The sequence below is a fragment of the Xenopus laevis genome, chromosome 6S (genome assembly GCF_017654675.1).
Source record: "Xenopus laevis strain J_2021 chromosome 6S, Xenopus_laevis_v10.1, whole genome shotgun sequence".
Classification (NCBI taxonomy): Eukaryota; Metazoa; Chordata; class Amphibia; order Anura; family Pipidae; genus Xenopus; species Xenopus laevis.
This window is the reverse complement of record NC_054382.1, coordinates 25,172,452-25,189,728: the sequence shown is the minus strand read 5'-3', so window position 1 is coordinate 25,189,728 and position 17,277 is coordinate 25,172,452. Positions and strand designations below refer to the sequence as shown.

Genomic DNA, 17,277 nt, shown 5'->3' with positions numbered 1-17,277 from the left:
CATACGTATATATATATATGTGTTAGTACAAGTATAAATAAAAAACAAAGTGAACTAAAACAAGTAAAGGACAAATTAAATACGTGTAGCAATAGGTACAGTGAATGTAAATGTCAGAAGTGCGATTTGGTGCGGTTAAAAACATAGGGCCACCATTAGTCGATCGGGGTGGGTTAGGGTTGCCACCTTTTAAAGAAAAAAATTACCAGCCATGGTGGGGGGGTCGGAAAAGAAAGGGGCGGGGCATGATGCAAAAAGGGGCAGAGCCGACAAGGGCCCCACAAAAGGGGCGGAGCCATGGGGGAGTATCATCACAAAAGGGGCGGGCCACGTGGAGTAGCGTCACAAAAGGGGCGGTCCACCGCCCGAAGCCTGACGAAAATGTAAGTTTTCATCAGCGGGCAGGGGATTTTGTAAATGGTATTACAAATTACCGGCAGCTACATTGCCGGTAAATTTTTAATACCGGCCCTGGCAGGTGTTTTAAAATACCAGCCGGGTGGCAACCCAAGGGTGGGTATGGAGGGTGCTACAAACCACATGAAGCTTAGCCAAGGCTTCAGGCTACAATAGCAAATACAAAAGGCGGTTGTGGGAGCACTCACATTGCTAAGTAGATATGTATATAAGTATAAGGGAAGTGCTACTGACATAACCAAATGGGTCAGTGCACATTCAGTGCACTTATATACATTTCTACTTAGCAATGTGAGGAATGTGCACTGACCCATTTGGTTATGTCAGTAGCACTTCCCTTATACTTATATACATTTCTACTTAGCAATGTGAGTGCTCCCACAACCCCCTTTTGTATTTGCTAAATAAGGAAGTACAACAGTCACTGTAGCGTTTTTGGGGGTTGGCGACCCCCGCACAGGGGGTCCATGATGAAAGGGCCCCATCTGCAAAGGGATCCATCTGAGGTGAATATCTCATCAACTGCACATTTTTTATTAAACATTTATATAGCAAAGCTTGTTATTTTTACATGAACTGTTACATTTTTGAAATTTATATGAAGGTGAACAACCCCTTTAATGCAAATCTCAATGCATTCCAAACAATAATTCAAATAAACTTGCTTGAATGTTGAAAATACCCATCCCATTGCATCTCAGCAGGTTTTAGGCAAGATATTAATTTTTTTCATGATTTACCTTTGACAGATTGTGGGATTTCTCTGGGTAGACAGGGCACATATACATAGATATTAGTTTGATTGGTGCAGTTTGTTATTACCCAAATATCCTTGATTCTACTCATGCCCCTAGCATGGCCATGTGAGTTGTAACTCAAAAACAGCTAAAGGAGCACATGTTAGATAGCCCTAATTAACTTTTCTTTCTCAGATTGGGACTCCAAACTTTAATTGTTGACCTGGGACCTGCACTATATTCTGGTCCTGCTTATAACTCTAATTCTAAGCAACTTTTCAATTGTCCTTCATTATTTATTTGTTATCATTTTTTTAATTATTTGCCTTCTTCTACTCACTCTTTCCTGCTTTCAAATGGGGGGTCACTGACCCCATCTAAAAAACAAATGCTCTGTAAGGCTACACATTTATTGTTATTGCTACTTTTTATTGCTCATCTTTCTATTCATGCCTTTCATATTCCAGTGTCTTATTCAAATCAGTGCATTGGGTAATTTGGACCCAAAATACCAAAATAACTACCAAATAACTCAAAAACTAGAAATAATGAAAAATAAAAACCAATTGCAAATTTTCTCAGAATATCACTCTCTACATTATACTAAAAGTTATCACAAAGGTGAACAATCCCTTTAAGATTCAGGAAATTGAGAAATGCTGATTAGCGACCAATCCTTTTACATTTATATATATTTTTTTTAAATAAATATAAATGTATGGCATTTTACATAGTTCATTCTGCTTGTCTTGTTAAATATAGTTGCATTTCTTATACTGAAAGCGGCGTGGGGTGTCTGTGTAGAAGTGCCCAATGCCTCCACTAAGGACTGGACTTGGGCTTTTGATACGATTAACAAAAGTATTTTAAACAATTGGCTACTACTATATTACTATCTTACTATAGGTAAAATACAGTAATAGTATTGAACATAAACACCAATGCAGTTCTTTAAAAAAAATCACCAATTTCTCTTTTTTCCCCCAAAGACTAATGAAGTTATGTAATAAAAGGCACTAAGTTTGCCCAGGGGCAATAACCCATAGCAACCAATCAGCAGGTAGAATTTACTAGTCACCTGTTTAAATGGAAACATCTTATTGGTTGCCATGGACTACTTTTCCTGAGCAAACTTCATGCCTTATATTACATATGGGTGTAATTCCTATACTTTTAACACACATGGATTAGTGCATATACGTGAATATAGTTTAGCCATGTTTGCCATTTTCAAATCTTTGCTATAGATTTACTGCACTATAAATTAGGCAACAATTACCATGAGCAAAAGATACATCACATTTTCACATGAAATAGCATTCTTAATTGCCTATAGTGCTAAAACTTTGAATTTCGACCATCGAATTGAAAAAATTCGACAGTCTAAGTTTTGTTTTTTGTTTGAATTTAGCTGTTTTCGACAGAATTAAAATCGTTTGATCGATCGTAGAAATCTTTAGAATTGAACGATTTAATCAACCAATCGAACAATTTTCAAAAAAAAAACTTTGATTTCTAAAAACTTGGCCAAATATTGTCTATAGGTTCTAGGAGGTCCCCATAGGCTAACATAGCAATTCGGCAGGTTTAAGGTGGCGAAGTGGCGAATTCAATGTCTTTTAAAGAGACAGTACTTTGATTTTCAAATGGTCGAATATTCAAAGTTTTTTCAATTCGAATCAAATTTTGGCCTATTCGATGGTTGAAGTACCCAGAAATTTGAAGTTTTTGAATTTGAAAATTCACTTCAAATTCACTTCGACCCTTAGTAAATGTGCCCCATGTATGTTTTTTTTTTTTAATAAAATCTGACTTTTACATTTTTTTTCAGAATTTATTAAACCCCAAGGATGGAAAAGTCTGAATCAGAAAATCTGGCATCTCAGACCTGTCAAGATTGCATATAAGTCAAGGGGAGATTCTTTGATGTGCGCTGGGTTCGTGCAATACCCCCAAGTTTGAAAAAGAGTTACAATGTGCCATTATGGTTGGATTAGTGGAAGAGTTTATATGCCGAGAACTTCCCACATGAGTCAGTTGAACTGAAGAAGCTGCTCGGATGAGTAGCGAAACATCTTCAATGATTACTCAGCAAGTCCAGTTGTTTTAGAATTACTTATATTAGATAAACCCCCTAAGGAACATGTTCTGCCCCATGTTTGGTGCATGGGGCATTTTCAAAGTTTGCAATTTGTAGAAATGGTACCACTGTCCTATATACTGAATACAGAACACAGTATACTGGAATTCTATTAAATGGCTGAGCCCAAACACTACACAACATATATGTACAAGTTTGTTACAATAGCCGAGCTCTATCACCTATATAATATATACTGATACTGGTCTCACTTCTCAAAAAGAAATCTAAAAACCCTACAAACAGTGTGAAGAAATAAATACAAAGACCTCAAATTATATATATATAATATTTATTATAAAAAGTATTTTTCTATTCATTGAAGCCTTCAATGCTGTGTCAATTCTGTTAAAGGGAATCTGTCGTCATTTAAATTTTTTTTTTTTTTGCATTTTTATAAAAAACACACATCCATAAACACAGTCTGGCAAATAAAATGTTAATCCACAAATCCATGCATAAGTTATTTTAGTTTGTATTTTGTCATGGGGGCTTCCATTTCTGCTCATTACACATTCATCCTGTGCCGCTCTAACAGCAGGCACAGCATTACCTGTGTGCTTGGAGGCAGCCACTCTGTAATGAAAAGCCAGGTCGCACTACGACATGAGAATCTAGCTGTACACTCCCCCTCCCCTCTCTGCCCATGCGTGTGATGTTTGGAGGAGAGAGGTCACATGGTTTGCGGGGAAGCAATTACTTTCACTTTCCTACGTCCTGCTCTACAGCTGCACTAGCAGCCCCTCCTCCCACAGACACTATCAAAGCTCCTGCCGTTCTGTAAGTTTGTTCTTTGCTTTCCTTTGGAGGGGGGAACTTTCTCTCCTTGCTGCCTTCCTAGTTAGTTTTACTGGTTACTAGATGAGGTAAAGGAGCTGTGAGTTCCCTCTGCTATCCACCTCACACAGACCTTGCTCCTTTCCTGCCTGCAATACTTCTTTTTACAATAACTACTTACTGCCTCCTTTTCATGAGCTATTTTAACCCTTCCTAGACTTCCTCTTAAATTTTCCTGGTTTTCAAGTATGTCCTCCTTATTTTATCCTTTTTTTCTATTCCCTGTCATCAGTCCTGGGAGTGTACTCCTGTGTTTCTGCCATTCATTTTTGTGTAAACAAATATAATAAACTATCCATATAAAATATTTTTTCCAGTGCCCAAAATGAATTGTGTGTGTGTGTGAGTATATATATATATATATATATATATTTATTTTTTGAAACATAAGTGGGGGCACTGATCACAGGACTATCTTATTTCAGTCCTTCTGAAGTGGTGTCAGTGGGAGCTTATCTTGATACCTGCCTATTGTTCAATTGACAGGCTCAGCAGACAAGGCTCTATTTACATTACAGCAGCTTGTAGGAGGGAGGGGTAATGACATCACTCCAACTTGCAGTGCAGCAGTAAAGTGTGACTGAAGTTTATCAGAGCACAAGTCACATGACCTGAGGGCAGCTGGGAAATGTCAAAATGTCTAGCCCCATAGCAAATTTTAAAATTAGATATAAAAAAATCCATTTCTTGTTTTGAAAAACGGATTTCAATGCAGGATTCTGCTGTAGTAGCACTATTAACTGATACATTTTGTAAAAAACATGTTTTTCCACGACAGTATCCCTTTAATTCATATTCCCTTATGATTCCTCCTCATTGTCACTAGATGAGCTGGATGGTGGGCTTTCTACATCGCCGATCTTTTCCTTCTTCATTTGCTTGTCAGCAAACCTGCAAAAAAGGAAAAAAATGTTAAATGGCGGCAAAATATTTTTAAACACCAAATTTTCATATACAAATACATTTTAAGGATCTGTGATCTGCGCATATTTCTGAGCATTGCAGAACTATGTACAGACATTTATATATATATCTATATAGAACCTCTTTCCACCTGCCCAGCACTGAATGCATGAGTAGCGAAATATTATATATATATATATATATATATATATATAATACACAAAAGCTATGAATATCTTGTAAAGTATATCCTTATAAATGGTGAGTTCTGATGTCATCAGTTATAAACGGTGACTTCTGATGTCTTTTTATATGGTCATGAAACTCCTCTGTAACTTATAATATCCTTAGAATTTACAAGAGGGGATATTTTATTCACTATATAATCTGCCTACATTTGCTTCATGTGTCTGACCCCAGGCCAAGGCAGTGCCTCTGGGTGCAGACATAGGAGCGTGTGGATATAAGCGGAAAGATTATTTCTTTGCATAGTAAGGCAGTAGCCGAAAAAAATAACCAAAGTTGATCTTGCTTGGCTATTTATTGTACACTTTTTTGTCCGATGTTCTATATTCTAGAGCAAGATAAAGGAAATTTTACTTACCATACAAAGAGTCCTAATAGTGAGAATAAAACAAGGAACGATGCAACAGCTATCACTGATATACCAAAGATCTTCTCCTTTCCTTTAAGACCTGGGAGGATGGTCTTGTCAATGAAATCCCTGTCATCTGCTGTTGTTGCAGTTGTTTCTTGGTTTGGTGCTATAGTGGTGCTTGTAGGTTTTGTCGTTGTTTCATCATTCATACGTGCTGACCGTGATCCACCTGAAAAGCAAAACAATTACTGTAGGTGAATCTCAGATCCAGAACTAAACACATGTAGGTAGCATGCCTGAGATATATTTAGAAGGTGAATACACTATGGGCACATTTACTTAGCTCAAGTGAAGGAATAGAGTAAAAAACAGTTCGAATTTTGAAGTATTTTTTTGGCTACTTCGACCATCGAATTGGCTACTTCGACCTTCGACTACGACTTCGAATCGAACGTTTCAAACTAAAAATCATTCTATAGTTGAAGTACTGTCTCTTTAAAAAAAACCTTTGACCACCTACTTCGCCACCTAAAACCTACCAAGCACATATGTTAGCCTATGGGGAAGGTCCCCATAGGCTTTCCTAGCTTTTTTTGATCGAAGGAAAATCGTTCGATCGATGGATTAAAATCCTTTGAACCGTTCGATTCGAAGGATTTAATCATTCGATCGAACGATTTTTCCTTCGATCGCACGAACGAAGGAAATGCGGTAAATCCTTCGACTTCTATATTCGAGGTCGAAGGATTTTACTTCGACGGTCGAATATCAAGGGTTAATTAACCCTCGATATTCGACCCTAAGTAAATGTGCCCCTACATATTGGGTTTACAATACAGTCTCTCCCTTTATTTACCTTTGAGTTGATGCACAACTTGAATTTTTATAGACGAAAGGGGCTTGAACACCTTTTCTTTTATCGTCAGTGTAACCTGATAAGTGCCACTGTCTTCAATGACTGTGGGATTGATGACCAGCGAACAGTTCCCTTTTGCCACTAGGGGTTTAAAAAGTTGGAATCTATCCGCGAAAGCAGGCAATGCCGTTCTGACATGGTCTCCGTATAGACGCACTAAAGGTTGGTAATCCTTTCTGCCTTTTGGGATGAAACCCCATTCCAATTTGACGTGTGACGGATTCAGCGGACGCCTTGTATGAAAGGCACATGGTATAATATTCCAAGTATCTGCTTTCAATATCAGCTTCGGTTTGAATAGACGAAAGTTTTCAACTTTCAGAGCTGAAAAAAGAAAAACACACAATTACTAACTTGAAAGAGAACCTCAACCTAGCTCTGTCACTTTTTGTCACCTTAAAGGAGAATTCAACTGTAACTAAAAAAAAACTACCCCCTAGCATATGAAGCCCCCCCCCCGGGAAATGGCCCTAACTTTTTACTTACCCCTCGGCGCAGATTCAGGGATCGCAATTAACGCCAGCCATCTTCTGGGTCTTCAGGAAGATGGCTGCGGTGAACTGAGATCCCGAAAGTCCGAAATACTCGAAATTCAATCGGGGGTTATTTAATAAAAATATTGAATATGTAAAATTCACACAAATGTTACCGATGCAAAAATTTGAATCTAATTCGAATCGAATAGAGTTGTTTGTCAGGAAGGCTAGTAACTAGGTAGGCTAGTAACGTTCAAATTGGTCCCTGGACCTCTCCCACTTACTTAAACATGAACTCAGCAGGTTTTATTTGGCGAATAGTCGAATTTGTGAGTGAGAGTTTTGACCTTAAAAAACAAAAATTTGAATATGAATCTGCTTCTAAGTGTAGTTACATTACGTGGGCAGATTTATCAAGGGTCAAAGTGAAAATTGAAAATGAAAAAAATTCAAATACTGAGCTTTTTTATGTGTACTTCGACTAAGGAATAGTCCAAATTCGATTAGAATTTTAAAAAAATTCAAAAATTCTAATATCGAAATTTATCATGTACTGTCTCTTTAAAAATGTGTCTTCGACCATTTGCTACATAAGAGTTCATACAGCATTTCATATGGCTGTAATCATCCTGATTTAAGGGTTAAAAGATAATAGAGTTATCTTCTTACCTGAATTGGTTCCAAAAAAGAATTGAAGTAGTCCGATGAAAAAGATAAATGAATGAAGACACATGGAACCCATCATTGCTGGGCAAGAGGGTCTTCCACGGCCTTCAGAGAGTTTATTCTGGAAAAAAAAACAGAAAGAAGAATGAATATGAGAATCTGATCTATCAACATAGAAACCAGCAATGCCATTAATTGTAATGTAATTAATTCTATTATCAATGTTTCATCATATCTGGTGCTTTAGTCAAGCTTTATGAAGCAAAAAAAAGATATAAATAGATAATAACAATATATTATAACGTACTCTTAAAGGGGCATGTTTATAAAAATGTTTCTTTTTGACTAAAATGGGCTAATCTTAATGCAAATCTCAATGCAATCCAAACAATAAATCAAATAAACTTGCTTGAATGTTGAAAATACCCATCCCATTGTATCTCAACAGGTTTTAGGCAAGATATAAATTTTTTTCATGTTTTCCCTTTGATACAATCCTGAAAACCACAATTACACAATTTCCCCTTCAATAGTATATAGAACATTAGAACAACTAATAATTGTAGTTATATTGAGCCCGTAGGTTAGTCCCATGAATATCTAGACATCAATAAATACATATAAATATATAAGGATTACAGATCAGGGAAATTCAACATTGCAAAGTCATTTAGATAAATATAACATAAACACATATAGCCAAAAACTGAAATATAATTTTTCTACTCACAGTTCTTTTTGATATGCACAGAAGCAAGATGTGTTCACTAACAAGAAGTGTTCACTTCAAGCTCTATGCATGAAATGAGTTCACTGTTAGCTGGACAGTTTAATAGTTGCACAGATTATTATGTCATAATGATCATACCGATGATGTCATAATGATCATACGATGTCACAATGAACATACCCGATGATGTCACAATGACCAACCCGATGATGTCACAATGAACATACTCGATGATGTCACAATGAACATACCGATGATGTCACAGTGAACATACCCAATGATGTCATAATGGCCATTTAGCTTTATGCCTCTAGATCTATCTACTGTATCTATCTACTATATCTATCTACTGTATCTATCTATTTACTGTATCTATCTACTGTATATATCTATATATCTATCTACTGTATCTATCTATCTATCTACTCTATCTACTGTATCTATCTATCTACTGTATCTATCTATCTACTGTATCTATCTATTTATCTATTTACTGTATCTATCTTCTGTATCTATCTACTGTATCTATCTATCTATCTACTCTATCTACTGTATCTATCTATCTACTGTATCTATCTATCTACTGTATCTATCTATTTATCTATTTACTGTATCTATCTTCTGTATCTATCTACTGTATCTATCTATCTATCTACTCTATCTACTGTATCTATCTATCTACTGTATCTATCTATTTATCTATCTACTGTATCTATCTATCTACTGTATCTATCTATCTACTGTATCTATCTATCTATCTATCTATCTATCTATCTATCTATCTATCTATCTATCTATCTATCTATCTATCTACTATATCTATCATCTACTGTATCTATATTCTTTATCTATCTACTGTTTCTAACTATCTACTGTATCTATCTATCTTCTGTATCTATATCTATCTACTGGATCTATCTAATTTATCTATCTATCTATTTACTGTATCTATCTTCTGTATTTATCTACTGTATGTATCTATCTATCTATCATCTATCTATCATCTATCTATCTATCTATCTATCTATCTATCTATTGTCTGTATCTATCGTCTGTATCTATCTACTGTATCTATCTACTGTATCTATCTATCTACTGTATCTATCTATCTATCTATCTATCTTCTGTATCTATATCTATCTATCATCTATCTACTGTATCTGTTTATCAATTTACTGTATCTATCTTCTGTATATATCTGATCTATCTATCTATCTATCTATCTATCTATCTATCTATCTATCTACTGGATCTATCTATCTAATGGATCTATCTATCTATCTTCTGTATCTACTGGAACTATCTACTGTATCTATCTATCTACTGGATCTATCTATCATCTAACTATCTATTCTATCTCTATCTATCTATCTGTCTGTCTGTCTGTCTGTCTGTCTGTCTGTCTGTCTATCTATCTATCTATCTACTGTATCTATCTGTCTGTCATCTATCTATCTACTCTATCTATCTATCTATCTGTCTGTCTGTCTGTCTGTCTGTCTATCTATCTATCTATCTATCTATCTATCTATCTATCTATCATCTATCTATCTATCTATCTATCTATCTATCTATCTATCTATCTATATCTGCCTATAGATATCACTGAATGCTGGCATTTAAGTGTAGTAGAACAAATAGAAACTGATTCCAAAGCTACAAATAAGACTCATGCCGTATAAGCTTTTCTATGTGTATTTTATTTGAGAGACTAGCATTTTGATTGGGTGACTGCCCTGCACTCAATGTACATTCAGTATGCATCCCTACATATTAGCACATCCAAAGGGCTTAGTCATGTCTCTGCATTGCAATAATAAAATCTGAGAATGGAATGTTTCACATGAAGGTCATGCAAATACTGATTTAAGGGTTAAAAGACAATAGAATTATCTTCTTACCTGAACTGGTTCCAAAAATTGAAATAGTCAGATGATAAAGATAAATGAATGAAGACACATGGGTGTGCTGGGCAAGAGGGTCTTCCACGGCCTTCAGAGAGTTTATTCTGGGAAAAAAAAACAGAAAGAAGAATGAATATGAGAATCTTATCTATCAACATATAAACCAGCAATGCCATTAATTGTAATGTAATTAATTCTATTATCAATGTTTCATCATATCTGGTGCTTTAGTCAAGCTGAGCTTTATGAAGCAAAAAAATATATAAACAGATAATAACAATACATTATAACATACTCTTAAAGGGGCATGTTTATAAAAATGTTTCTTTTTGACTAAAAAGAAACATGACATCTGGAAATGGGCTGATCTTAAAGGGGTTGTTCACCTTCAATGTCCGAATCTTATTAAACCACCAAAAATGCTCTCATAGAGTTAGAAAACCCATTTGCCATAAAAAAGTAAAAAGGTCATTGTAAAAGCTAGTTTATTTACCATTCTCCTGTCTCTCTGATTGGTTTTCTGAAGGATGGGAGTGGCCTGTTTTACACCTGCACTTCCTATATGATTAAATCATCACTCTCAGGCTTTGCCCTTACTTGGTTCTTATTGGACATTGATACTGCCCTCCCCTTGTAATTCATTGGTTGCTTGTGCACTTGTAAGCAGTCACATAAATTCAAAGGCCATTAATTAATTTCTGCCGTGCATTGGCTGCTATCTTGTGTGCATTACTTGAGAGACTCAAAAAGACCCAGCATTTCCCAAATCTAACACATTTTTACTATGCAAATAAGCATATACATTAATGGACATTGTAAACCCTATAAACCTTTACCATATCATTAAATTGGGCACATATTCCCCACACAAAATGCATCATTGTCTCTGTGTTGGGTCAGGTAGTATCTGTATCCCCTCCGTTAGCCTCATTTTATCCTGTCAGAGGGTAATCAAAACAGCAAATGGATCAGATGCATGTGGATGTGCATGCTTATTGGGATTTTTCAGTCTGATTTACTTACAAGACACTTTTCTCCTTGTCTCCGTGCCTAAAATACATTATGCAGCAATCCAAATGAATCCCAGTAACATTGCCTTATTTTCCTGATATTAAGCTGGATCACCGCTGTGATGTTTTGGCAAGGAGAACGCATTTTCATGAGATTTCTTGCCCATCGTAAACATGAACTACAGGTATGGGATGCATAATTCAGAGACCCATTATCCAGAAAGATCTGAATCACAGAAAGACTGTCTCTCACAGACTCCATTCTATCCAAATTTTTAAAAATGATTTTCTTTTTCTCTGTAGTAATAAAACAGTAGCTTGTACTTGGGTTTATTTAAAGTTTACTTCATTTTCTAGTCGACTTAAGGTATAAGGATCCAAATTCTGGAAACATTCCGCTATCTGGAAAACCCCAGTTTCCTGAGCACTCTGGATAAAAGGTCCCATACCTGTACCACAAACAAATCTCCATGTGTGCCAGTACTCTGGGAATTCTGCTTTTGGTCAATATGTAATAGTACCCTACTTCTCAAAACCATAACAAAATTCCTGTAGCTGGTATTGTGTGTCGTTTATGTATAAGATTAAACAGCAATTTTATTAAAAGGAAAAAAAATATCACAGGCTATGGGGACTGATTTCTTACAGAAAACGGGTGAGTTTAAGTACTAGCAGCATTGTGATGCACACAGGACATTATCTGTCTATTAAATCTGACAAACACACAAAATTCACCATTGTCCAACAGGCAGTTCTTCTGCTATTGCCTTTTAATATTATTACTTTATATCCTCATAATTGCACAATTATCAGAAATCCCTTACTGTATGTGAAAAGTGAAAAATACCTCTGCCAAAGTCCTTTCCAATTCTCTAATCAAGTGCAGAGTCATTTGAGTATAGAATACAGACACAATAAGAACACTCTGCTAAGGTGATGTGCTTGTATTGCTCATTTATTGGTACATTTTAAGTATCATGTGAAAGACATACTCCATAACCAAGATGAAGACACCCTCTCAACACTATTCCCCTCTAGAAAATGGAGTTCTGTCCACTTAAAACTTAACCCCAAACAGTGAGAAATGTCAGCTGAGCCCTGCCTGAAAGTGACTGAGCTCTCCCTCCACATGAGACTATTCACGCAGCCCTCCCCAAGTACTAACATTATAATTTCTCCTCACAAACCCCATTATAACACCAGTCACCCCCCCACACACACAAAAGACAGAGTTCTCCCTCCTCACATGTCCCCACAAGTGACAGACCTTCCACCCAGCACTGACTTTACCTTCCCTCACACACAGACACTCCTATGAACCTCTCCTCCCTCCATGTGGATCAGTCACAGATCACTTGTCCCTTCATACAGCAGCTCCCTCCTCCAACCTCACACAAGCCTGGGCCCCCCGCACCCTCCTCTTCCCCCCTGTGAAAATGACACACTGTCCTCCCAACACACACACACAACACACAGAGCTAAACATTCACCTTCCTTTAAGTCAGCCCCTTCACATAAGAAACGTCTCTGTGCATACATACTGCCATGGGCAGTATCCCATGGCAAACCAATCAAATTGCTGCATTCATTGTTCTACCTGCAGCTGGCTTTAAAAAGCTATCACTGATTGTTGTTGACTGACAGGAGAATCAGCCAATCAGAGCAGAAACGCTGCATGTGTGCACTTCCTGCTTCTGCCAGTAGTGTGTATGATGTAAAATAAAGAAGTACATACAAAAGGGGGTTGTGGGAGCACTCACATTGCTAAGTAGAAATGTATATAAGTATAAGGGAAGTGCTACTGACATAACCAAATGGGTCAGTGCACATTCCCTGGGCCCCTGTCTAAGTAATTCAGTAGATATGCAAATGCATGTGTTCACAAGAGACAGGGGGTTTTTAGTTACAAGTTATGATCATCAAGTTGAAAAGCCACCATACCACAAGGTAAACCCCATATGGCGTCCCTAACTTGTCCCTCCAGTCATAGTATTGAGGATCCTGTGGCCTCTCTGCATAATAGCATTAGTTGAAGTAGAAGTCTGCTGAACTTGGTTTCTGTCTGAGGGCTAGATCCTCCCCCCGCTGCTAACTTGCAGCTTTTAAGAGAGAGTGATTGCCCAAACCAACTCCCATTTTTTAAAAAAAAAGTATAATATGAAAATGGTAAAGACAAGTAAATATATTAAATATATAAGTGCAACGTATATATATATATATGTGTTAGTACAAGTATAAATAAAAAAACAAAGTGAACTAAAACAAGTAAAGGACAAATTAAATACGTGTAGCAATAGGTACAGTGAATGTAAATGTCAGAAGTGCGATTTGGTGCGGTTAAAAACATAGGCCACCCATTAGCGATTCGGGTGGGTTAGGGTGGCCACCTTTTAAAGAAAAAAAATACCAGCCAGTGGGGGTCGGAAAGAAAGGCGGAGGCATGATGCCAAAAAAGGGCAGAGCCGACAAGATGCCCCACAAAAGGCGAGCCATGAGGGAGTATCAGCACAAAAGGGCGGCCACGTGGCAATAGTAGCGTCACAAAAAGGGCGTTTCCACCGCCCGAAGCCTGACCGAAAAAGTAATTTTCATCAGGGCCAGGGGATTTTGTAAATGGTTTACAATATTACCGCAGCTACATTCTGCCGTAAAATTTTTAATACCGGCCCTGGCAGGTGTTTTTAAAAATACCAGCCGGTTGGCAACCCAGGGTGTATGGAGGTGCTACAAACACTGAGCTTTACCAAGCTTCAGCTACAATAGCAAATACAAAGCGGTTGTGGGAGCACTCACATGCAAGTAGATATTGATATAAAGTATAACGGAAGTGCTACTGACATAACCAAATGGGTCATGTCACATTCATGCATATATACATTTCTACTACAATGTGAGAATGTGCACTAACCCATTTGTTTATGTCATAGTACTCCCTTATACTACATACATTTTCTACTTGCAATGTGAGTGCTCCCACACCCCCTTTGTATTGCCTAAATAATGACATCTATCAACATCACTGTAGCGTTTTTTGAAGGGGGTCGACCCCCCACAGCTGGGGTCCATTGATGGAAAGGCTCCCATCTGCAAAGGGATCCATCTAGGTGAATATCTTCATCAACTGCACATTTTTTATTAAACATTAATAGCAAGCTTGTTATTTTTAATGAACTGGTTACATTTTGAAATTTACTATGAAGGTGAACAACCCCTTTAAATGCAAATCTCAAGCATTCCAACAAAATATTCAAAAAACTTGCTTGAATGTGAAAAACCATCCATGCTTCTACAGCAGGTTTAGCAAGAATTAATTTTTTTTCATGATTTTACCTTTGACAGATTGCGTGGATTTCTCTGGTAGACAGGGCAACATATACATAGATATTAGTTTGATGGTGACTGCAAGTTTTTCTACCCAATATTCCTTGATTCTACTCATGCCCCTGCATGGCATGTAGTTGTAACTCAAAAACAGCTAAAGCAGCACCATTTAATAGCCCTACATTAAACTTTTCTTTCTCAGATTGGACTCCAAACTTTATGTTGACTGAACCTGCACTATATTCTGTTGTTATAACTCTATTCTAAGCAACTTTCAATTGTCTTCATTATTTATTTGTTATCATTTTTTTAATTATTTGCCTTCCTTCTTACTCACTCTTTCCTGTTTTCAAATGTGGCTCACTGACCAATCTAAAAACAAATGCCTCTGTAAGGCTACACATTTATCTGTTATGCTACTTTTTATGCCATCTTTCTATTCAGCCTTTCATATCCAGTGTCTTATTCAAATCATTTGCATGGGTATTTGGACCCAAATACCAAAATAACTACCAGATAACCTCAAAAAACTAAATAATAAAATATATACACAAACCAATTGCAAATTTTCGAATATCACTCTCTAACCATTATACTAAAAGTATCACATAAGGTATAACATCCCTTTAAATTCAGGAAATTGAGAATGTTGATAGCGACACTCCTTTACATTTATATATAAATTTTTTTAAATAAATATAACTACATGGCATTTACAATATTCATTCTGCTTGTCTTTATAAATATAGTTGCATCTTATACTGTAAAGCGCGTGGTGTCTATGTAGAAGTGCCCACATGCCTCCACTAAAGACGGACGTTGGCTTTTGATACGATAACAAAAAAGTATTTAAACAATTGCTAACTACTATATTAACCTATCTTCACTATAGGTAAAATACTAGTAATGCTATGAACCATGAAACACCAATGCAGTTAAATTTAAAAAATCTACCAATTTCTCTTTTCCCCAAAGACTAATGAAGTTATGTAATAAAGGCACTAGTTCTGCCCAGGCAAACTACCTCATAGCACATTCAATCAACGTAACTTACTATGTCACTGTTGACAAACCATCTTATGGTTGACCTACTGCACTCACTCCTCCCTGACCAACTTAACTTCATACCATACATATATGGTGTAATTCACTATCTTTTATACACATCCCATTGCTATAGTGCCGGCATATACGTGAATAATTTACAATGTTTGCCATTTTCAAATCGTGCCTATAGATTTACTGCAGCGATAAATGATGCATACAATGACCATGAGTCAATGAATATACACTGCTGACATCTTTCACATTAAATACATTCTTAATCTGCCTTATAGTCTAAAATTGAAATCGACCATCGAAATTAAAAAATTCGACAGTCTAATTTTGTTTCTTTTTGAATAGGCTGTTTTCGACAGAATTAACAATGTTTCGACTCAGATCGAGCAAATCTTTAGAATTGAACGAAAATTTAATCAACTCCAATCGAACAATTTCAAAAAAAACTGTCTTTCTAAAAACTTGGCCAAATATTGTCTATAGGTTCTACGGATTCCCCATAGCAACATAGCAATCGGCATGTTTAAGGTGCGGAAGTGATGTCGACTTCAATGTCTTTTAAAGAAGACAGACCTTTATTTTCAAATGGTCAATATTCTAAAGTTTTGCAATTCAATAAATTGGCCTATTCGATGTTGAAGTATCTTCAATAATTGAAGTTCTTGTATTCACTTCAGATATCACTTCTGACCCTTATAAATGGCCCATGTAGTTCTTTTAAATAAAATTTATCCTGACTTTACATTTTTTTTCAGAATTATAAACCCTCCAAGGATGGAACGTCTGAATCAGAAATCTGCATCTCAGAGACCTGTCAAGACTGCATATAAGTCAAGGATCTTTCGATGTCGCGTTCGTGCAATACCCCAATTTGAAAAAGAGTACAATGTGCCCATTATGGTGGATTAGTGGAAGAGGTTTATTGCCGAGAACTTCCCACATGACTCATGTTGAACTCGAAGAAGCTGCTCGGTGCATGATCAGGTAGCGAAAGCATCCTTCAATGATATCTCACGACAAGATCCATTTTGATACTTATATTAGTAACCCTAAGGAAACACTGGTTCATGCCCCTCATGTTTCATATGCGGCATTTATCAAATCTTTATGCCATTTGTATGAAATGTACCACCTTCCTATATACGGGCACCACACCACACTGAGTGTGCTGAGTGAGAGATGGCTTAGCCCAAACACTACACAACATATATTTAATCAAGTTGTTTACAACCTAAGCTCTATCACCTATAATAATATTACTGATACTGTCTTCACTCTCAAAAAGAAATACTCAAAAACCTACAAACAGTGTGAACGAAATAAATACAAAACCTCAAATTATATATAGCTAATATTTAGTTATAAAAAGTACGTTTATTCATGAAGCCTCAAATGCCTGTTCAATTCTGTTAAAGGGATCAGTCGTTCATTTAAATTTTTTTCTTTTTTGCATTTTTATAAAATACACACATCCATAAACACAGTCTCACACCACACAATTTAATCCACAAATCCATGCCATAAGCTTATTTAGTTTTATTTTGTCCATGGGTCTCTTCTCTT

At 36.5% G+C, this 17,277-nt stretch overlaps 1 protein-coding gene across 2 annotated transcripts; it reads right to left on the bottom strand.

The window, feature by feature from the left end:
• Window positions 1-4,867: 4,867 nt before the first annotated feature.
• Window positions 4,868-11,579, bottom strand: LOC121395012. Of its 2 annotated transcripts, XM_041567472.1 has the most exons (5): window positions 10,322-11,579; window positions 7,694-7,811; window positions 6,489-6,872; window positions 5,639-5,861; window positions 4,868-5,022 (listed from the first exon to the last, which is right to left on the bottom strand). In XM_041567472.1, the coding sequence occupies exons 2-5, from the start codon at window positions 7,767-7,769 to the stop codon at window positions 4,932-4,934; spliced, it is 774 nt and encodes a 257-aa protein (XP_041423406.1). In that variant the 5' UTR covers window positions 7,770-7,811; window positions 10,322-11,579; the 3' UTR covers window positions 4,868-4,931. The 2 variants fall into 2 exon arrangements, with proteins under 2 accessions (XP_041423406.1, XP_041423407.1); XM_041567473.1 differs by lacking the exon at window positions 10,322-11,579 and having other exon boundaries at window positions 7,694-8,208.
• Between the last annotated feature and the right edge of the window lie 5,698 nt (window positions 11,580-17,277).

Excerpts from the sequence above, each read along its gene's own strand:
- LOC121395012 (XM_041567472.1), bottom strand. The coding sequence starts at position 7,769 with ATGATGGGTTCCATGTGTCTTCATTCATTTATCTTTTTCATCGGACTA. Across the intron at positions 5,862-6,488 it reads AGTTGTGCATCAACTCAAAG|GTGGATCACGGTCAGCACGT; the intron begins GTAAATAAAGGG and ends TTTGCTTTTCAG. Across the intron at positions 5,023-5,638 it reads CTATTAGGACTCTTTGTATG|GTTTGCTGACAAGCAAATGA; the intron begins GTAAGTAAAATT and ends CCTTTTTTGCAG.